The following is a 23403-nucleotide window of genomic DNA, read 5'->3' as shown; positions in this document are numbered from 1 at the left end:
TGAAGCCAAGATAATGTGTCATCTATTGTGGATGTAACAGCCAATTAAATATTTAAAAGGAGCTATAATATTCTCACTTCCAACCTTTAAATGGAGAGTCAACATAATTGGCCCATAGATGTTCATCTTAGCTGTATTCAAATTTTTGTCAGGACATCTTTGAAGCCATCTTTTCTCTAGATAAATACCAGTAATTTTTTCAGCTGCCTCTCACGAATTTGGTTTTGCATCTTGAACCATTGTCATCTCTCTTCTCTGGTCTTCTATAGTTTGTCAACTGTGTACTGAGGTACTCAGGATGGAAAACATTGCTCCAGATATAATCTGGAGCACCTATAACATGCTCCCTATAATGTAACTATTTCTGCCACCTATAATGTGACTATTTTTGTTCTGAATACCTTACTGCTAGCATTTGCACTGTGGATTAAACTGGTGATGTTTCTGGTTACAGTTATTGGATTAAATACATGAATTGAGCTCTGTCGTCTTCTGAAACTGCATTAAAATGATAGGATTTAAAAAATGAAAACCCCTAGGCATAAAGAGAATGGGAACAGAATTTTAGAAGCTAGACAGCAGATGGAGAATTGTACCTGACTTAGCATATCCTAGAAATCTGGGTCCAATTTTAACCGCAGAAATCCCAAAAGGCTCAAAATTAAAGACATATTCTTCTGGAAAAGGAGGTATTATAAATGGTTGCAAGTCTGTTGAGGAATCAAATTCCTATATCACCATTCCTAACCCCACTAGAAAGCTGGTGAAGTTTCCTTAGAGAAAAGCTACAACAGCAGATTTCAGAGCTGGTAAACAACAATTTTAAGTGGAGTTGAAGATTAAGAAGAGAAGTAAAAGTTAACACCATTACTGTAGGAATTCCAGGCATTCTCTTCTCCCTCAGCTGCCAGGCTACTGGCAAGACACTAGAAGTTTTCATTGGGAATATGAAAGGAAGGATTTAAAGATGCTGGCATAGGTGCCACCCAAGGAATGGTCAACCAGGTCATCCTGCAAAAACAATAACCCTGTGCTTATGAAGCTGCCCATTGATATTTTAATACCCCACTGGTAATATGAATGGACAAGCATCACTGAGTAATAGAAAACACTTAAGATAGAAAAGAAATATCAGAAAAGGAAAGAAAAGGAAAAAGAGGTTGAAGGAAACAGATTATGCAGAAAAATAAAATTTTAAAAAGAAGAAAAAACACCAATTAATACACTCAGAAAGAAAGAAGATAACTGCATTCATGAAATAACATGAAACTAAAACTTGAATATTCAGAGGACAGATAAAAGAACTTTTAGAAATTAACATATGATAGCACAAATAAATAACTCAATACAGGATTGGAAGACAAAAATTAAAGAAACTCTCCCAGAAAATACAGAAGAAAATAGATATGGAAAATAAGAAGGTATGGATGTGAAAATCACTGGATGAAATCTGAATAACAGGGTTTCAGAAAGAAAGAGGATAGAGCATCGAAAACATTTCCTAGGAAAACAAAAACTGAAGAGCACAGTCAATCACACTCAAAGACTCCACTGAGTGCTTGAAACAATGCATGAAAATAGACGCACATCCAAGCATATCATTGTGATATTTCAGAATGAGAGGACAAAGAGAGGTCGGTCCTGCCAATTTCAGAGAGACAGAAAAGACCGAAAACAGTTCTCATATATAGAAACAGGAATCAGAATACCAATGGGCTTCTCAGCAGCCACATAGAAATGTAGAAGCCAATGAAAACATGCCCTAAAAATTCTTAGGTAAGATCATTTAAAAGCTACAATTCTGTACCTAATACCCAAATCCTTAAATGTGAGGGTAGATTAAAGACATTTTCAGATATATAAATATCAAGAAGTATACCTTAATTCATTCTTTCTCTGAAAAGTACTGGAGGAGGTATTTCACTAAAACAAGGAGGTAAACTGAGAAAGGGGAAACACGGCTTTCCCAAAGCAGGGAAATCCAAAGGCAAAAACAAGGGGAATTTTCAAGATGGTGGTAAAGGGTATCCTGGCATGAGCTGTGCAGTGGGCCCAGAAAGAAAGAAGTCCAAATCAGTCCTACTCCCAAGCTCTGAGAGAGACTTTTCCAAGATGACATTGATCCAATAGCTAAAGGGTGGGGAAGTAAATCAGTCTAAATGAGATTTACATGTCTAGTTAAAGTTTGCTCAACTACATAAAAGTACATAGAGAATTAAATTAAAAACAAACAAACAAACAGACAGACAACAAGAAAAAAACCTAAGGCAGTTTTTATCACCAAAGAAAATAGTATTGTCCAGGAAAGAAAATTTATTTATTATATACTAATAAGCTTATTTGCACAAAGCATTAAATACTTAAAATTATTTAAAAACAGAAAATTGGTCTAATCTAATTTACAATATAACTTCCTAGAGTGATGGGGAGTAAGTGGGGATTGTACAATAGAGAACTCAATCTTTAGCTTTCTAAGTCTGAGTAATATCAATGGACAGTAATATCAACAGACAGAGCATAAATTGATCAAGAAATAGCAATATAGACATATTATTTAGAAATATGATGGCATATATTTAAAATAATGAGCTGAGTGGAAAACCTTGAAGGAACTGAAAATGATGAGCAGGTAGGAAGGGAAGACTGCTCTTTTTGGTAACAAGTCTTGTGGAAATATTTGACTACAAAAATTAAATGTTTAAAAGAAGCTAAATTTAAAGAGATGAAAAGAGAGTGAGTTGTGTGGTTAGCAACAGAATCAAAGCTTTTCCCTCTGCTTAATGGAGAAATTCCTATGGCTCTCCCTAGGATAACTGTAAAAGAAAAATTGCACTGGACACTTACTAAAAATGGGAAGGAAGACTTCATTCAAGACTGTTGCCTTTTTTTTTTGAGTAGGGCTCAAAACTAGTGCAATATGGAATGGAAACTGAACTCTACTAAAACAAAAGGCAGAATAATTTTTAAATGCTAAGCTAATGGAAAAGTATTAGAGGACATTAGTACAGAGGTTGGTTGGTATGATTGGGCCATCTGTGTTTGCTAATTGACTGTTATGGAAGATAAGCTTCTACTCTCCCACAGAGACTATCTTTCTTGATGATTACATTTCAAGGGGATGACTTCTAGATCTTAGGAAAGACAGGCCTAGATTGTAAAAGATTTACATCTCAAAGGAGCATAGAAAAAATTTACAATCCCAAATTTTCTCAAGTAAGCGCTCTAAGAGAAAAGAGGTCAGGAGCTTCTTAATTTAGGAAGAAGCTTGTCTAAAGTTTGGTCAAGCTGAGGGGTACACTAAAGTCCTTGGTAATAATCATCCTCTTTCAAAATTGAAATCTTTCTCTTCACTTTCTTATCTCATATACTCTGCTCTCTGTGGCCTGTCTCTGCTCACATCAGCACTATATAAATCCTGTCGACCAAATTGCCAAATGGAACATCTTCTATTCCTTCTACAACCAGTATTGCAAACCCTTACCTTAACATCTTTTTACTCCATCCCTTCTATTTTCCCAATACTATTGCTGGTACCCAAACCCTCATCATCTCTCACTTGTTCTGATGCACTCATCTTGTTTTTTAACAACTCTATTGAGGTATATTTTACATACCATGAAATGTCATCATCCCAAGACTGCAATTCAATGACTTCTTAGTGGTCTTTCCGAGCAGTACAACCATCACCACAAATCAGTTAGAACATTTTCATCCTCCAAAGCCTCCCCTGGTAGTTATCTCCCCACTTCTAGTTTGCTTCCTCCTTAATTCATCTTCCTGGTGGCAAATAGATTTACACTAGCAAAACATCCGAGGCCCCAGGCTTAAGAATCAAACAGAAGTAGGTTCAATCCTATTAGATATCTAGTCCCCAAACTTACTAGTTGTGTGATATTTGGAAAGGTGCTTATGAAATCTATAAAGTGGGGGCAGGGGGGGTAATATCTATCCCTTAAAATTATTGCGAGGCTTAAATAAACACAGCATCTCTGTAATTTTTTAAATCATTGATATTGAATTTGTGGTGACCTCAACAATCCAGGTACTCCAGGAGAACAAATTTAAGGTCATTTTCTCCAGGAACATACTTATGTAACTGACATTTTAACTGGAAAGCAATCCTCCAATGTAACATTCCTGATGCTCATTTATGTCATTATTAGTAATACCATAATAAGTTGCATCTTTTTAAATAGCATTTATCAGAATCATTGAGTTAAATCATATTATATACAGGTGATATAACGTAGAAATTTTTTTAATAATATAGCTTATACTGATATACAAAAACAATAGTTCCAGGGTACTTGCTTGGCTTTAATGAATAATGTGACTGTTTTGTATCAACATTCTTTCCAACCATCTGCTAAGTACAATTTAGCTAACAATTAGCTAGCAATTAAGTCGGCCTGTCAAAAAACTTAATTGTCAACTCAACCAATTTTCAGAGTTATATTAATGATAATAGCTATGCAGCAAACTGAATTTAATAAAAATGCTTTGAACATAAATCCCAACAATTCTAACTTGTTTTCTCAACCATATACAGCTTTGGAAATAGAAATATGATGTACAGAAATAAATAAATAAACAAATAAACAAACAAACCTTTAGAATAGGAGGGTTGAAATTTAATATCAAATTCTTTTCTTCCATGGCTTTCTAAAGCCTGAGGCGTTTTCCCATAAACAGAAGCACCTACCTAGCACTTGCCTTTCTTTTCCCTTGATAGCCATTACTTAGTTGGAGCATGTGCCCCTAACTAAACAGACTTCATTTTTTAATTTAAAATTGTCTGGTTACTGAAGAGATTCAAATATCTGTCAAATTAGGCCTTTCTTCTAGAGATGTATTAGGAAACAGCCCAGGCTATGTAGTCAGAAAACGTTAAGCAGGAGTTCTGACTCTTGTACTCACTAGCTGTGTGACCATGAACACCTGTTTCTCCATCTGTCAAATGATTAAGAAGCCTCCCCGGCAGAATGTTTCAAGGCCTCTAGGTAATGAATGTTGCATGGTCAGCACTTTGTAAGGACTCACTAACTTGGAGCCATAATAAATCTTTTTTGTTGTTGTTGAAATCCATAATTTATGTAATATTAGAGATATCTCTTAGGCACAAGCTCCTAGCTTTTCGGTTCCTAATCCATTCTTTAAAAAAATCTAAAGCTCACTTAGCCCACAAAAGAAATGCTATGGTCACCCATCACTCTGACCTAAAGAAGACAACAGAGACTCCAAAGGATGCCAGCGATCAAAAACAGCCCCCTCCTGTAAGCCCGTGCAGACTTCACACTTTATTTTTCTCCTGAAGGCTTATCCATGTGAAAATGAACCATCTTCTAAGAAACTCTCAGACCCCACATTTTACTCTGACTTAGTGGTAGGGACTCTCCCTGAAAATGTGGCAGGGATGTTTCTTTTAATCTCTGTGGCTTCATATCTTTGCTACCATGATGCCAAATTCAGTACTCACTTTGACTCTCTGAAAAGGATTTGACACCCAGACGTTTACGTTCATTTTTTGGTTCCATGACAATTCATAAACCTATCCAACAAGTATTTCACTTGCATGTAAGGCTCTGAATTAACCATCAGGGCTACAAAGATGAATAAAAATGTTTCTGCCCCAAAGAACTTTAGAGGCAGAGACATAAATGTGTAGGCGCACACATACAGACCACATATACACTCAACACTCAATAAAACGGAAAGAGCGATAAGTAGAAAAAGAATTATGCAGATAAAGAGAATGCTATTAAATCAGGACTAAACTAAAATATATTAATGATTTCTAGTAGGAGTAAAATTAGTTAATTATTTATAAAACAGAACAAGTTGCTTTGTTTCTATGTCCACAAGATCACTACTGGATCAAAACTGCTTGTTAAACCATGAACCAAGTTTAATAAACAAGATGTGCTTTCATGTGTAATTTTATTCCTAGAACCTATCATTGTTTAGTGATTATAACGTTTTTCACTGAGGTAATGATAAAAATCTATGATGACTACATATTATCAAAGCATAGGCTGATTGATTATCATTGCAATTAAAGGGTTTTTTTTTTTTCTCACACCATGTAACGTCTTCCTCCACACATTTCCTTCCAAGTTAATGAATGGAAGAATGAGGCTAAGTCCTAGGTTTCCTTGCACTGAACTCTAATACACTCTTGCTTTTGAAATGGACTGTTAGAGGAGTTCCGTGTATGTTATATAACACACACACACAAAAGCAGAGAATAATTTAAAACACTATGCCTCTCTCAACAGAAATGAAGCCAAAATGGTCTTTGCAATGTAGAATTCTTAATGGTCAGTAGTGATGAATGATTTTACATAAACTGTCTGTAGCAATCAAATAATCAATATAGATTCAACTCAAGAATTGTTTTTGAGCCTGTTATGATAACACGTTCTTGTGGTCTTGACACTTTAGAAAACACATTCACCTCTTTTTTCTCATTTGAGTCTGCAACAACTCTCTGAAAGATGTTATTTTCATGTTCATGTTCATCTTTTAGAGAAGAAAGCCATAGTTAATAAGACTAATAATTAACAGAATTATTAATCTCAAATCCTATATCCTAATAGCTTGTATTATCTCTTCTATGTATTAAGCACTCAGTAAGGGGTCCAGAGCAAATCAAACAATTTCTTGATAACTGACGTGTATTGCACTTTTCACCTTACAAAAGATTAACAACTATATTATCCCCTTTGAATGTGACAATGATCTTTTGAGACAAGAGCTCAAATATTAGGGAAACTTAAACACCACTGAGAAGAGGATAAGACAACAGTAGACTATAAGACAGTGTTTGATCTGGGCTTTGCTTGATTGGGAGAGAAGGGACCCTATTCAGGTAGGAAGATCAGGAGAATCAGTTTGGATTTCGAACACAACTGCAACGAACTGATGCACAAAGCCAAATGAGGGCTACTCATCTTTAAGTTCTGATCCTACATGGCTTCTCTAAAAATCTTCCATACTTCTTCGGTGAAAGACTTTTCAGAGGGGGAAAAAAACTGGAATATTAATTTCAAAAATTAAAAAGCAAACGTTCTCAGAGAACAAATATTTCTGAAATCATTAAAGAAGAAATGTATATGAATTTCCAAAATGATATTATCCTAAATAAATGTGCAGTTATGTGTTATTTAAAAAAAAATAAACATAATGATCTAAAATTGAGAAAGTCTGGCTTTAGGAAAATTTGTAAGATTTAATACAATTTTTTGCTATATAGGATAATAACTGTCCAGTCCCAAACATCCATCCCGCTCTCATTCTCGAAATATCAAACCAGATTATGAGAGCGATGGTATTTTTTAAAAAGATTTTATTTGTTTATTTGAGAGAGCAAACACGAGCAGTGGGAAGGGGCAGAGGGAAAAGCAGATTCTGCTCAAACTCGGCTGCCCAACACAACTTCCCTTCACTTGGTGCTGGCCAGTGGTGTGTATATAGTAGGTTAAGGGTCAAAACCTTTAGAGGTTTTTTCCAATGATATGTGGAAGGAAGGCAAGATGAATAAAACCTAGTAATTTTCTGTAACAGTTAAGTTCAGCATGTGTTTGGTCTATATCTCTTGCCTGATTTGCCTTCCTTTTATTTTTATTTTTATTTTCATTTTCATTTTTTCTGATTTGCTTTCCTTTTATTCCAGATACTTGGGTCATCTTCTCCAGACTAAACCTTTTTGAATAAGCTTGACAGTAATCACTTAGGAATCTTCATAAGACTTTCTATGCTAAAAGTAATGCAGACATCAGAGAAAAGGGAATTTAGGCCATTGCTTTCATCTGGACACTCACTATATGACGATAAAGAGTGTAGCCTTGAAAGCAGAATTTACATCATCACTACATTAGTTATATTGTTCTATGGAGAAAACGGACACTAACAAGTTGATAGAAAAACAGCATGGAATATATAGTCTGTATCTGTATGTGGAAAGTTAATGTGAAGAAAAAGAGCCTAGATTTTGTCATTTTAAGATGACTGCAATAATTGTTGTTAGCCTTTTTGGACCCACACCATCTCTTCTTCGCCTGAGGAATGAGGCCTCAGACCCACAATTTTTCACTGTTATTCCCTGTTCTTTCCAGGCCTCTCCTTCCATGCTTACTGGTGGTGATGTTATCTTGACATACTCCCAACGAGGAGCATGTGTCTCCTTTTTTCTATGTAACAGTACACATTTATGTAGCCCCCCTTCATAGTGTGCAAAACATTTCCCAAATATAAGCTGTGTTAGTCCTCACAGCAAACCCAAGAGGTAGGTGTTTTTGTTATACAGCTGAGGGAAAGCTGACCTACTATGTTCTAATGACCTGACCAAGTGACCAAAACAGACTCAAGGCCGGTGTGCATGACTCTACTGGTAAGTAGCTAAGCTTGACCTAGAATCCTGTCCTCCAACAGCAGGGCCAAGGCACATCCCTACCCTTTTGTCTGATTCCCAATACATAAATTTTAGTATTTGGAGAATTAAAATACAAGAACACATGTGTGTAGCTGTCATTAAAATTTTAAACAACTTATAGAAAAGGATACCTGCTTATTTATACATCATTTTTGTCAGTTTATAGATGTACACGTTAGTTGTATTAGAAAAGATTTGTGCTGAGTCGAAATAAATGTATACCACTGCTTACTTTCTTTTTAACTCACATTATGAAAAAGACTATGAATAAATATGCCTCTATTTATTTGGCTCTATAAACTATCTTTATTGCCATAAAATATAAATAAATAAGTTTAAAATGTAGCATCTCTTAAAACTCAAATCAGGGGCACCTGGGTGTCTCAGGTGGTTAAGCATCTGCCTTTGGCTCAGGTGGTGGTCCCAGGGTCCTGGGATCTAGCCCCGCATCGCCCTGATCCATGGAGATCCTGCTTTTCCCTCTCCCTCTGCCTGCTGCTCTACCTACTTGTGCTCTCTATCTCTCTGTCAAATAAATAAATAAAATCTTAAAAAAAAAAAAAAAAAAAAAAAAAAAAAACACCTCAAGGGGCGCCTGGGTGGCTCAGTGGATTAAGCCGCTGCCTTCGGCTCAGGTCACCATCTCAGTGTCCTGGGATCGAGCCCCGCATCAGGCTCTCTGCTCAGCGGGGAGCCTGCTTCCCCCTCTGTCTCTGCCTGCCTCTCTGCCTACTTGTGATCTCTCTCTCTGTCAAATAAGATAAATAAAATCTTTAAAAAAAAAAAAACCTCAAATCAAATAATGGGATAATTGTCTGATAAAATAACAATAATCAAAATGAGAGAAAACTACACAGCTTTTGAGATAACCATGTAGACACAGGAATAAGTTAGAGAAGGAGGTACATGAAATGATCTTGTTTATTCAATACCCAATCCTTTCTTGATATTTTTACAGGAAATGAAAACCAACCACTAGGGGAGATAATTATTATGTTGTCAGCATAATTCCCATCTGGGCGAATTTCTGTAAATGGAACGTGCACACCCTGGTAATTAGAGGGTATTCTATTAATGTAGAATGTAGCTTCATTTGTTGAGCACTTATTATTTGCAAATAACTCTACTAAACTCATTGATTTACTATTCCAAACCCTGGAAGTTAAGAAGTAGTTATCCTAATTGTACAGATGAGAAAATTGAGGCACAAGGAGGGTTAACCATTTTGGCTTTGCATCACAAAGCTGGTAAATCTAATGCCAGAATTTTGTTCTTAACCACTGCAGATAACCACATCTGCCAACGGAATTTAGAATCTAAAATGTCAGAGTATTGTTCACATAGACAAGTTGTCTGGAAGACAATGCATGTGCTTTTGTACTTTTTTTCCTCAGTGCATTTTTGTCTTTTTCACTTAGATTTGAACTTGTCAATGAACTTTCTTCACTTGAGTGAACAGGTTCTATGTTTCATTTGATTTTTGCCCTTTATTTTTGCTGTATTTTTTCCTCGGAGAGCATATCCCTATTAGAAAAGAATATATACAGCCAGGAAGATCCATCTCTTCAAGTAAATCTTTATTACCTTATATACTAGTACCATCTGGACTTCCTAATTTTTGATAATTCCATTTAAAAAATAAATCTACTTAAATGAAAATACACACATGTATAGGTATATAATTTACATGACTGAATAAATTCAAGTGGAACATAATAATACCTTATCTTCCTCACACAGATGTACCCTTTCATAGACTGTTTTTCATGGTTTATCCAAATGGCTCGTGAGCAACCCAAGGTAGTAGTCATTTGCTTTCTCCCCCCCCAGAAGCTCAGAAGAAGCAATTGGAAGAGAGTATAGAGCTGATCCAAGATGAATGTGTGTCAGAGAATGCAGATCACTCTACAGAGGAGCCTGCTGAAGGAGGGCCAGATGCGGATGGAGAAGAGATGACTGATGGGATAGAGGAGGACTTCGATGAAGATGGGGGTCATGAGCTGGTAGGAACTAAACATTTGGTGTTCACACCCTTTGGTAACAGCACCAGCATGTCAGCAACTCATCCATTCTAAAATAAAGATTTAATATTTGGGGTTTATTTCATTCTTATCTGCATATATGCAAAGCAACATCAGTACAGTGCTTTGCACATAATAAGTGCTCAATACATTCCTGCAAACTTAAAGTATGACAGAGTAAATGAATGGACAATTGAAATATTATATATGACATTAGCTATAGTTAAAGTGAAATGAAATATTCTCTTTCCCAATTGCTCCACCATGAAAGAAATCTTGCATTTGAGCAATTATATGTGAACTGTACGCGGATATAGTATTCTGGCTACAAACGACCTTCTAATGGAAAATGCATGGCTCCCTCTCTTATTAGTGTCCTTCAGTGATGATAATTATCTTTACTAGCTGTATGGCCAACAGTTATTTCTGTAGTCTGAAGACTAAGATGACCCTTGATATATGGCCAGTTCACCATCTTTGGTGCATGTTTTAGCCAGTTTTTATGAGCTGGGGTTTTAGCCAAGACTAGATTCCTTATATGTTTTATTTTCCCAATGTTGTTATAATCATAGTGCTCATTTCCGATGTATATACATACACCAGGGACTTCATAAATATACGCTGATGAGGATGCAATTTCTCATATTTTATCATCCATGAAATTAAACATATTATCTTAAAGGGACTGACTACTAAAAATGATGAGAGGACAAGTTTGAGTGTGCGTGTATATGTGTGTGTGTTGCCAGCTCTCAAATATCTGTGGACTAATCATATTAAACTTCACTTATCCCAGGTAAATTCAGATTCCAATTTGTTACAGTTCCTATTATTATTTAACAAATTTTGCCATGGCAGTTGCTGTTTTGAAACTATCAATAGTTTCATTTTGGAAGCTATATATTGATTTTTGGCATTCTGGTTCTGTTTAAATTGCACGGGGCCTTCATTTAAACTCTTAAAATAATCTTTAGAGTCTTTAATAACCACCCTTATTTCTCCAGAAGTTGGCATCAGCTTGAAGGACTTAAGTCACTTTTTGGAATGGTTTTGATTTCAAGAAATCTATTGAGCAGGGTAGAATGAAAGATTAACAGACCTTTCAGATTTTCCTTAGGCCGAACTTTCATTCAATAACTTAATTTCCTCATCCCATTGTAATCAGACTTCTATTTTTACCATTCTATTGTGAGTGTTTTTGCCAAGGTCTATGCAGCCCTTTGTGTTGCCATTTCCAATGGTTACTTCTCTCTTCTTGTTTTCATTTACTTCTCAGCAAAATTTGGTTAAGAACCGATTAGGGGAATTCTGAGAAATTCTCCTATGATACCAAGTGCTCATTGTCATCTTCCTGTGTTAGAAACTTTCACTCCATGCTCCCATTTTAAATATTAAAGTAGCCCAGGGCTTTGCCATATCCTACTTTCTCTTTCTACACTTTTCCAAGATGACTTCATTAAATAACAGAGTTTTAAATGTCACCTATAGATGAAGGATTCCTAAATCTAAATTTGTATTCCTCATCTCTTCCTGGAATTCTAGACTCAGGCATTTAGGTGCCTATCTCTTCATAGATCTCCTCCAATAAACCACTGAAACTCAACATGACCAAAACATTCTTGGTTTTCCTCCAGTCATCTTATCCCTTCCCAGTCTTCTTCATTCTGATAAACAACTTCATTATCCACATAGTTGATAAAACCAAGGAGACTAGGATTACCTTTGATTCTCTCCACCCGTCCCCATTAAATCCACTTCCAAATCATAACCCAAAGCTAATTACATCTCCACTACAACAAACTGATTTTCTTGGTTCAGCCCATGCAATCCATTCTCCACACAAGAAAGATAAAATTCTTCATCAACTACATCAGATAATGTTATTCCCTTGCTTAAAATCCTACAGCACTTTCTATGACACTTAAAATAAAAATCCCCAAGTGTATGAATGTAAATTGTAATGAGGTTCGGTGTTGACGATGCCAGTGGAGACAGAGAACTTCATGAAGAGAAAGGGAGAAAGTTCCTGATGCTGCAGGGAAAGGAATCTAGAACACAGTTATATGGGGCTCGCCCTCAACATGAAGAGGAACATTTTTCCACTGCAACTAGCTGCAGTAAGTCTTGAGGATTTGGTGGCAGGGGTTTAAGGGAGTTCAAGCACAAACTGTATAAGTCAGAGGGTGATGATCTCTGGAGAGAGAGAAGAGAGACAGGACCACAGACTGGAGGAGAATGGAGATTTAAAGAAGCTAGTATGTAAAACATAGAGGGGCACTAATTTAGAAAACAAATAAAGATTGACAGCTAGTGTTAATAGCCAATTGAGGTTAAAGACAAAGGTTTAATGCAGTAGTATTTTTTTTTAACTTTAGTGAATATCAAGATTACATGGAGAACTTGTTAAAATCCAGACTGTTGTATTTTATTCCTAGAGTTTCTGATTCAGTATGCTGAGTGAATCTGGGACTGCCTGTCTGGGGACTATACTTTGAGAATCACACTGTTGTAGAGGCATCAATCATCCCAGCTGTGCAGCTTTCTCCATTGGCTTGTATCAGCCCTGGTAGAAGCACGGAGAAAGCCAATACATTCAGCTGGATTTTTGTCAGATAAGTGCAAAGGAAAACAACAAATAAAGAATATTGAGGACATTAGTAAAGACTGGCTAACTAGATGAATCATGGAGTTGAACCTGAGCAGGGAAGATGGGAACACAGGAGGGGACTGACAAGGAGAAAATAGAGACAGAAAGGGAAAGTCCTATGCCTTTAAAGGAAGGGGAAATGAAGTGCATATGAGAAAAGTGAAGGCTGTACTTAGAGATTTGAGATATTTTAGACACGTGACAGTTAAGTGATGAGACCTATAGGAGGAGTTGATGGAAGTGGGATCAGAGCAGAAGTCACTGCATATGAAGATTTCAAGGAACTTTGAGGCTCAGCAGCAAGATTGGTCATCTACATGGGCATAAAATCACTCCAAATATCAGATAAAAGTAAAAAAAAGTAAAATAAGACAGTTACCAAAAGTCAGCTGCCATGAAAGAGACAGCATGGTCAGTGTTAGTCCCAGATCTGTCACTATCCAATCCAATTGAATCACCTTAAAACCAATAACTTCTCTGAGTCTCAGCTTTCTTATCTGTAAAAGTAGTAAGGTTAGATCAGAAGTTTCTAAAATCCATTCGGTTTGATCTTTACTCCGAGTGAGTCTGTGTTCCAGGAACACTACATCTGAAGGAGCAAGTGTTGGTCATGCCAAGGGAATAAATCCAAACCACGGTTTTTGGTTTACACTCTGAACACACAGAAAGTAACTGATTAGCACTATTGTGGCCTGGAGATGCTTGGGTTTTCTCCCTTAACCCTTGTACTGTAACTGAGGGCTTAGAATTAAATCCTATCTCTAATATCTCACTTTATTTTTAAAGACTTGGAAAACAATGAATGAGGATGAGCAATCAAAATGGAGACTGAACAGTCCCTCCTAGTGACTGGCCAAGAGAAAATTCCTCTGTCTGGTGTCCACTGTTTCCTCTTTTCCAGTGTTGGGTCTGTTATCAAAGGAATGAGACTGAGACAAAGTGAAAGTGATGCAAAGCCTTATTCTATGCCACGCATTAGAAGTCAGACTGACCGGCCAGGGCCACCTCCGAAGAGAGGGACCCACCTTTGGTCTTACAGGCTAGTTTTATAGGGCACAACCACAGACCTCTATGTATGTGGCTTTGGCTGATTGGATGTCTTTTACCTATCTGGCCTTATTTTAGGTGTGTGTTTTAGCAACGGTTACCCGGAACTGGTATCAGTAACTGCTGAGGCATTTATTAAACAACAAAATGGCTACCTAGGCAACATGGTAACAACAAAATGGCTATTTAGGCAATGAAATGGCTATCTAGGCAACATGGAATCACTCTGGCTAAGCAGGCCCAGGCAGGCCCTAGGGGTTTAACAGGTTTTAACGTGGAATCGGCCCCAACATCCAGACCACTTGAACCAGATCATCTGTGGTTCCTGAAAAGAGAAGTAATTAAAAAGGCAGATATGTTACAGATTCAGCAAGAATATAATATAATTAAGTTTTTAACACATGCAGTAGGAGTCAGAAAGAAGAGCTAGAACACATGCTCAGGCAGGTGCTCAAAGAAAATCTGGAATGAACAGGAAACAAGAATTGTATCTGAAGCAAGGGAGATCCCGCCAAATGAGCTAATGGGTCAATTGTAGGTGGTGGTATCCCTGTGGAGAATGGGAGAAGCTGAAGGCACAACCTGTCCATTCGTTGTCTAGTTCTAAATATCCAGTTAGTGAAATTGATTTCCATGAAACAATCCATTCAGCTGACATTTGGGTGCCTATTCTGTGTGAACCAGGTGTTACCAAAAATGCAAAGATAACTAAAACTATTGTTTTCTGTATGAAATGAAATGTTGAAGTAAATGATTCCTTTTTTCAGGTAGCTTAGTGCCCTATAGAATATTAATTTCCTCATGTAAAAAATAATAGACGTATACTTGATAATTTATAAGCAGCCAGCCAAAGCTAAAAATCTGTGATTCTACAATCATCTATGCCTACATATTTCATTAATGCATGAGGAATAAGACTTGAATGTATTTAAAACGGAACTCTGTATTAATGCTCTATACATACACTAGCATACCACTACCCTACTCTTGCTTCTGAATAAACCCATTACCAAATATTTATTGATTGAACACTAAAGAATGGCACTGAGGTTTTTGCTATGGAAATAAAGAAGGAAAATCCCATGTTTTCCCCCAAGAAGGATATCAACTGATTGAGGATAAAGGCTACGGATTACAAAAAAAAAAAAAAAAAAAAAAAAAAAAAGGCAGTATGTTATGATAAGAACCATATGAAGATATAGTTTACAAACAGGGAATCACACACAGCTAGGATGGTCCAGAAAGGCTCCTGGCAGAAGTAAGATTGGAACTTTATCTTAAAGGATGGCAAATTAAAGTGACAGTATGTGCTAAGGTTGAGAAAAGAATATTCAAATCAGCTTTTGTTGTTCCCAGATCATTTTATAGAAAATATATTTAATGTTCAAAATACATTAAACACTTCATGTGGTAGGTAGGTAGATGGGTGGGTGGACAGACGGATGGATGGAGAGAGAGATGATAGACAAATCTTTTCTTATATAATGACTGGAAACTTCACAAGACATTTATACATTTCAGGCTCTTTTATTTTTTTCATATCCACCAAAGTTGTTAGCACCTTTTATATAAAGTAACATGATCCAAAATAAAACCAGTCTATGGCATAACGGAAAATATTACAGAAAAGTAAGTGGTTAGTACACTGCTAAATCAAAAGGGCAAATGAACTCTACCAGGTGTAGGAGAAAAGGCTTCTGTGTATACTCTAGGACATTAAAAAGCTGTCAGATATGTTAAAGGACCCTAGAGAGGCTATTCATTGTTTCCCAAAGCAAAGTTCTTGGTTGACTTACATCCAAATACCTAAGGTGCCTGTTGAAAATGTTTATGTAGATGATCAGGGAAAGAGCCCAGAAATCTGTACTTTTTATCAGGCTGAGATTTGAAACGGCAGAGCTATACCATCAATTCACAAAGGAAACTATAGACAAACCAAACATTTAAATGAATTATAAAGAATTTGAGCTCTTTCGAATTCTGCTTGTAATTACTTTTGCTTTTGCTGACTACATACAATCAGATCAGGTAAATCTAGTAGGCATCCACAGTAGAATTACCTAGCTAGATTGTGTAATACTTAGGCATGCAAGCTGAGTAATACGTTGTAATATAACTTCCAGCATTTAACAAAACATTCAACTAAGCAAGTCACCTGGGCTTATAAGATAATGAATTTCTGTGCACATTGGGAAAGGTCTGGACCATGAATTGAACACGGTAGTTGACGAGGCCCCTAAGCAAGCATTCTGCTATGCCACTGAAGATCGGAAACACTAAAGCATTCTGATTGCTAATTTGGGTCTTTATGACCAGGACTGAAATGTCACCTTCTTTTTGAAACTTTTTGGTTTTTTCCTCACAAAATTCTTTTCCTGGATGCTCCCCTTTATCAACCATGCGTCCATCTCTTCATTTTCATCATTTGGGGAATGAACAAGAACTTGGGACACACACTCCCAAAGGCAGTGTCAGCTGAATTAGTCAGAGGTATGCATCCCAAGGAAGCAAGAAAGTGGTTACTTAACCACTTTTTGATTTTGTTTGATTTGGGCCTGTATTTCCATGCCGCATTCAGAGACCTTCATCTAGAATCCATAACTTGAGGATTCCAGAGATATGGTGAGCAGTCACGGTGCCTGTGTGCGGCAAGTGGCTGGCCTGAGTGGGCTGCTGCTGAGGTATGAATGGCCAAGTTCCCTGAGGCTCATTGGCCAGCTCTTCTCAACAGAAATCGGAGATGGCTGAGCACCTGATGGAGGCAAAGTGTGTGACAGGTGGACGTCTCTAGTCCAGCTCTCCACTCTGGAAACCTGCCTCTTCAGGAGCTCTGGTCTCTCTGTAGTAAGTGTTCCTCGTGGTGATTTTCAGACTTGCCCTTCTTGGCATCTCTCTTGAGTTCAGTCATATTTATTTTAGCTACGGAACTATGCCTAACTCATTAAGATATGCCTAGCTCATTTTTTCCCTAGGAGGCTTACTGGCTTAGCTGTTTTTCAAAACACAAACTCTAGGTGCCTGGCTGACTCTAGAACATCGACTCTTGATCTCGGAGTTGTGAGTGGGAGTCCCACGTTAGGCATAGAGATTACTTTAAAAAAAAAAAAAAAAAAAAAACAACTCTGCCTACAGTTTGACAGAAATAGTTCAAATCTCCATGACTTTGTACAAGTTGCTTACTTGTGTCCTCACTGGCCTTAACTTTTTTCATCTGTAAAAGGGACTTGATAATAATCTATGCCTAGGTGAGGACTGTTGTGAACAATAAATGAGGTAATGTCCAAAGAGTGCATACCTGGCACAAGGGAGTTAAAATTTTGCTAAATCGTTTATTGGGGTTTTTTGTAAGGCACCATATCCTTTTGTATCTCCTTTTGTGGTTTCTTGTCCCTTTTAACTTCTTTTATTTAATTTTCCTAACCCTAATGTTTCCAGGCCCACCCAGGTGTGCTATAAATTAGGTCACAGGAAGACTAATCACAGAAGTCTTCCAGCCTCATTTGGACCCCTGCACAGTTGCAGTACCTCGCCAGCCCCACCCCCAAGTCTCTCCTGGTTGTTTCTGGGGATCCCAGGAAGTGTCTCATTTAGGCTCCAGAACATGTCCGATCACGTGCTCCTGCTGCCTTTCCGTCCCACCAGCTACCCCCCACCCCGGGGATTCAGTCTCACCATAGCCTTTGTTGCCCCGCCTTGCGAGAGAACATTGCTCTCTGCCCACAGCGCTGTCTTACCTGCACCCAAAGACGCAACGCGCGCAAGATGCCCCTGGAGCAGCGTCCCTTCAGGTCCCCGTATGAAACACCACCAGGTTCCCCCTTAAAGCTGGGACAGTGATGCCCCTCTCCTCAGCCCCCAGTCGGAAGTTGACACCCAGAGCCCAGCATAACGCCGCTGGAAGCCTGAACCCGCCAACAGGAAGTCCATCATGGAGAAAAGCAGCCAATTGCGTTGCCCTCTGAATAATTGCAATGCATCCCTGTTTCTGCACAGGGTTTTCCAACCAGCAGCCAGTTTGCTCCCGTTAAAACAAAAGCCAGGTCGTGTCACTCTGTTTGGAACTCCTCAGGAGCCGCCCACCTCGCTCAGAGTAGAAACACGTGTCTCACGGTGATCGCCAAAGCCCCCCATCAGGCAGCCAAATTCTGGCCTACTCGCTCTGCAGCCGCCACCCTGGCCTCCAGGCCCACAGCCTTCAGCTTCTGCCTCAGAACCTCGGCGCTTGTGATGCCCCTGGATGGAAGAACGGGAAGGTCCTTATCAGAAAGTTCTAGATGCCGTGCTTACTGTTTGAAGTTCGGCCCATGTCAGTGAATTAGGGATTGCCTTTATAGAAGAATTAGGAGGCAATGCGACCTGGTCGTCTGATACCAGCCAATTTTTTTGGAGTGAGATAAAAGTAGGGTTTTCAGATTTAGCAAATAAAAATACAGGACACCCATTTAAATTTGAATTTCAAATAAAAAATGCATAATTTTCTAATATAATCCTGTCCCAAATATTACAGGTGGCATACTTGTAACAAAACAAAGCAAAACAAAAGCCTTCTGTTAATCAAATTCATCGGGCATCCCGTAATTCATCTGGCAACCAAAAATGGGTTTGAATACTGGCCTTGAACAAATTACTTAACTTCCTTCAGCTTCTGTTTTGTCATCTGTGAAACTGGAATAATTATACCTACCTTCTAGGGCTCTTATAAAGGTTAAATGAGTACTCATGAACGGTGCTTAAAGTCTCCTGCACAATGGGGGCAAGGAAATTGTTATTCTTGCCATTATCATTACCATCTTAGTTTGCAAGTGAATCTTTCAATAAAACCTTGCAGCATTCCTAGCAACAATCCTCATATGGAACTTTATTTTTTTGAACTCTCTGGAGATTTGATTTTTTAAAAAGCACTTCTTATTTGATAAGAAAGCCTTCAGGAAACAAATGTAATACTCTCAGAAAAATCATACTTTGCTTTCATCTTGTTAAAGTTTTCTTTGATTTTATATTTGCTGGCTTATTCAATTCAAAGGAATTCCTTTCAAGTCCCCTTTTATGCTTTCTCTTTTATTCAAAATAAAAAAAAAAAAACGGTAATGCTAACTGTAGACTATGATGATATGTGGCTTTTATTTTTAGTTGTTGTAGATTTGCTCTCTGGCTCCTATGATCCAGCTGCCAACTTAATAACAGGTGGTCAATTGTAGTTTTAAAGAATTGGAGTATGTGAGAAGACTTCTATATTACATTTTCTATTAGTCATCCAGCCACTCAGTTATTAAAACAACAATCAAAAGAATTTTTAAATAAAATAGTGGAAACTAAGTAATGTGCCAGATACAGTTAGTTGCTAAAGATTCCAAGAACAAGGCATAGAGAGTTCTGCTTTTATAGCACTCTTACTGTGTGGAAGCAGAAAGAGCTGCAGCGAGAACAAATAAACAGATATTAACCAAACAGTGTGATAAGTACCATTACTACAGGACCTGGCAATAGAGTGTGGCAGAGAAATGATAGAGCAAATGAATCTGAGCAGACTTCATGAAGGTTGGGACACTCAGGTGGGTTTTTGGAGAATGAAAAAGCATATGCCAGGAACACAAAGAGTTAGATGGGACCTCAACAGAAAGAAGAGAATATCCAAGAAGGAGAGCTTGAAAAAAATTGGTGTCTATTGAGAAGCTGGTTGTTTCGTTTGGCTAAAGCAGTGATTCTCAATCGGTGGTCCCAGGACCAGCAGCATCACATCATTTGGAAACTTGTTGGAAAGACAAATTCTCAGGCTCCAACCCAGACTCACCAAATCAGAAACTCTGAAGGTGGATCTCAGCAATCTGTGTTTTTTAGCAAGCCCTCCAGGTGATTCTGATACCTACGGAAGTTGAGAACCACTGGACCACAGCAGTAAGGTTTTCAAACCTGGGAGCACATAGAATCACGAGAGTGTTTTGTTTTGTTTTGTTTTTATCAATACCAATGACAGGGGCTCCAATCTGTAACAGTTAAATCAGAGTAGGAGTGGGGCCAAAGCAGAAGTCCTAAGATATTTTAATAGGTAAGCAGGGTTGAGAAGCCATGAGGTAAATAAAGCACATGGTACTTGAAGGAGGGGTAAATAGATACTTCACCAAAGAAGAAGTAAGCACATGAAAACTCACTCAAAATCATCAGTCTTCAGGAAGACAAAAAAGTAACACTGCACTTGCCCCAGAATAGCCAAGCGTACTGATGGAGCCAAATGTTGGCAAAGATGTGGAGCACTCAAACTCTCCAACATGGTTGGTAGGAAGATACAGTGTAATAACCATTTAGAAATATCTGGCAATTTCTTATAAAACTAGACATAATGAGCCAGCAATTCAACTCCTAAGCATTCAAAAGAAATGAAAATATATGTCTAGACAGAACCTGCGTAAGAATGTTTTAGCAGCTTTACTCAGAATATCCAAAAACTACAATCAATCCATCAATCAAAGAATGGATATATGAAGTGTGATTATATATTCCTACATCCAGCACTATTCAGCAAGAAAAGGGAACAAGCTACTGAAACACGCAATAATGCAGAAAAATCTCTAAAAATGTTATGTTGAGTGAAAAATGCTTTGTACAAAAGAGTACAGTACCTCACAATTGCATTTAAATGAACAGAGGTTGCCTGCAGGGAGAGGGAAGGAATTAAGTGTCCTGGAATGTCATTCTGTTCCTCATACTGATGAACATCCACTTTTATTTCATTACTAGGCTCTAATATGACACCCTCTAGAAACCTTCCTGATAATGTCAGGTGGAGTTAAGTGTGCCCTCCATAGCTCAGACAGACTGCTATGAGAACACTGACTTCATTGTTGCTCTTATTTTTTTTAAAATGTCCCTTTCTCCAGCTGGACTAAAAGGCTCTTGCAGGGTAGATGATTTTGGGTTTTGGATCCCTCACACATAGCACAGTATCCAGCATATGGTGGGAAATAGGGGGGTGGGTGAGGTGGGTAGATAGAGCTGTGCAGGATTACTCCATGGTCCTTGACATGCTATGTCATGCTATATGCATATGCTGTCCCTTCTAACTTGAATAGCCTTCCTCCTTTTTTGTCTGGCTGATCAATACGTCCTGTGTCTTCAAGACCCTTATCTCATGTCATGCACACCCATCCCTGAAGAAAGCCCCCAAACTATCCCGAACACATTTGGGTTTGCTTTGTTCTTGACCACACCCTATACATACCTCGTCATACTTAACTTGCTATATTGTAATTAGTGATTTCTCTTCTTTCTAGCTTATTGATCTGTAAATTTCTCGGGGCTTATTTTATTTTGTAGTTTTCCTTAGTATGGTGCTTAGCACATGTTAATGTTAATGAATAGTTAATAAAGAAAGAGAAGAAAATGTCTTCAGATTCCTTCAAACTAGGAACCCCTTCCTGTTTTTAAGCACATTTTATTGTGTATTCTAATCAGATTGTGTTCTAAATACTACTTGTGTATGCATGCCCTTTGTGATTTAGAGGGTTATTATATAAAGCAGAGAAGCAAACAGTTTTCATTATAACTTAGTCAGTAGGTCATTCAGGCAGCATTCCGTGCATCTTAAAGGCACTGAGGAGGAACAACAGGAGGAGGCTTAAAACCAACACATCAAAGTCAACACAGCAGTATTGACTCTGTTGTGTTGGTTTTCGGTGGTTCTGTATTATTACCTCCCGTGAGTGATAAAAATGCAAATTTGAAGTAACCTAAATTTCGTTAGCAAAGCTAGGACACCAAGTTATAAAACAAACCAAGAAATAAGCCTCTCTCTCACTCCCAATCTGCAATTTTTAAGCCCACAAAAAGGTGAAAGTCACAAGTTTATAAGAAAATAAACCTCAAAGAATTCAAAACTAAAGTTTCCCCAGGTAGGTATGTAGATGCTATGGTTCCAACTCCAGCTAGGACAGCTACGTGGTCATTATTAAATGGGCTTTACAGATAAGAGCTTCTGAGATGTGAGAAGTAGTGTGGAAGACATGTAATTTTCAAACTGCCTGTAGTGATGTTAAAAGGTAGAATAATAAATCTAGAGTATAGACCCAAACAAAATAAAGTATTTTCACCATCCCACAGTATCTATACAGAGGGAAACAAAAAGGCAAAAGAATAATACAAAGCTTCTGAAGTCTTAGAAATGAGAGGCAGTCCAAACATAAGTCTTAAATTTACAAAAACAAAGGACTGCTTTTCTAGAAATGCTGTAATGTTCCAGAGGAAAATAGAGCAATCCAAAAGTATTAAAGGCTAGTGATGAAAGTTGTTGGAGAAATAAAACAATCCTGCCAACAGGAAGACCTTTCCTTCCCAATACAGAACAGGAAATGTAATTCTCGAGTCAATAGTCACAGATTTACTTGCATGTAAAGCTAGCACCAAAGTGACCACAATGTTGGTGCCAAAGAAAAACTGCAAAAAACTGCACTGGCTAGAATTCAACATGTAAGGAAGACCTTATTCGAGATGATTGTAATGGAAGAAAAAGACTGACCTCAACTCTGTTAAAACAAAAAGCAGTTTTGTTTTTTTGTTTTGTTTTAAGATTTATTTATTTATTTATTTATTTGACAGAGAGAGAGATCACAAGTTGACAGAGAGGCAGGCAGAGAGAAAGAGAGAGAGAGAGAGAGAAGCAGGCTCCCTGCTGAGCAGAGAGCCCGACGCGGGACTCGATCCCAGGACCCCGAGATCACGACCTGAGCCGAAGGCAGAGGCTTAACCCACTGAGCCACCCAGGCGCCCCCAAAAAGCAGTTTTTATGCCTGGAGTGAGTTGGTGGAAAAGTGCTGGAAAACATTAGCAAGGAGGTTGATCAAAGTGCTTAGGCCATCTATGTTAGCTAATTGTCACTTACCTAAATTGGGCTACTACCCTCTCAAAGAAGGTGTGCAGATCCTCGAGAAGAAATAACTAAAGGGAGAAACTGACAGAAGCTGGGAGGAGATTCACATCTCAAAGGGGCAGAAAGAATTTGCAAATACAAAGTCTGTAAAGTAAATGCTCTAAGAAAATGGAAGTCAGGGTCCTTCAGACAGGAAAAAAAAAAAAAAACCACCTCAAGTTTAGTCAAGTGAGGGAGAATGGTAAGGCCATCTTGGTCATTAGGACAAGATCTCCTGCATTTTATGCAGCAAAGCAGAATATGTCTCTCTCCAAGAGACAAGAAGCTGAACCTCTTGACAATCTCCTATACAGCTCTAAAGAGTTCTCAGAGCCAAATCCAGAGCTATCCTTTTACA

General features: G+C 37.9%; 1 protein-coding gene across 12 annotated transcripts in view; it reads left to right on the top strand.

The window, feature by feature from the left end:
• RALYL (RALY RNA binding protein like) overlaps window positions 1-23403 on the top strand; it is a 713948-nt gene that overhangs the window by 664700 nt on the left and 25845 nt on the right. For 11 of the 12 annotated variants that reach the window (XM_059166125.1, XM_059166124.1, XM_059166115.1 and 8 more), the window contains one exon: window positions 10262-10434. The exons of the other annotated variant lie outside the window; for it this stretch is intronic. In XM_059166125.1, the coding sequence (XP_059022108.1) occupies window positions 10262-10434 (173 nt within the window). The remainder of the gene's footprint in view (window positions 1-10261; window positions 10435-23403) is intronic. 12 annotated transcript variants of the gene reach the window in all.

Source organism: Mustela lutreola, chromosome 3 (assembly GCF_030435805.1).
Source record: "Mustela lutreola isolate mMusLut2 chromosome 3, mMusLut2.pri, whole genome shotgun sequence".
Classification (NCBI taxonomy): domain Eukaryota; kingdom Metazoa; phylum Chordata; class Mammalia; order Carnivora; family Mustelidae; genus Mustela; species Mustela lutreola.
This window is presented reverse-complemented; position numbering and strand designations above follow the sequence as displayed.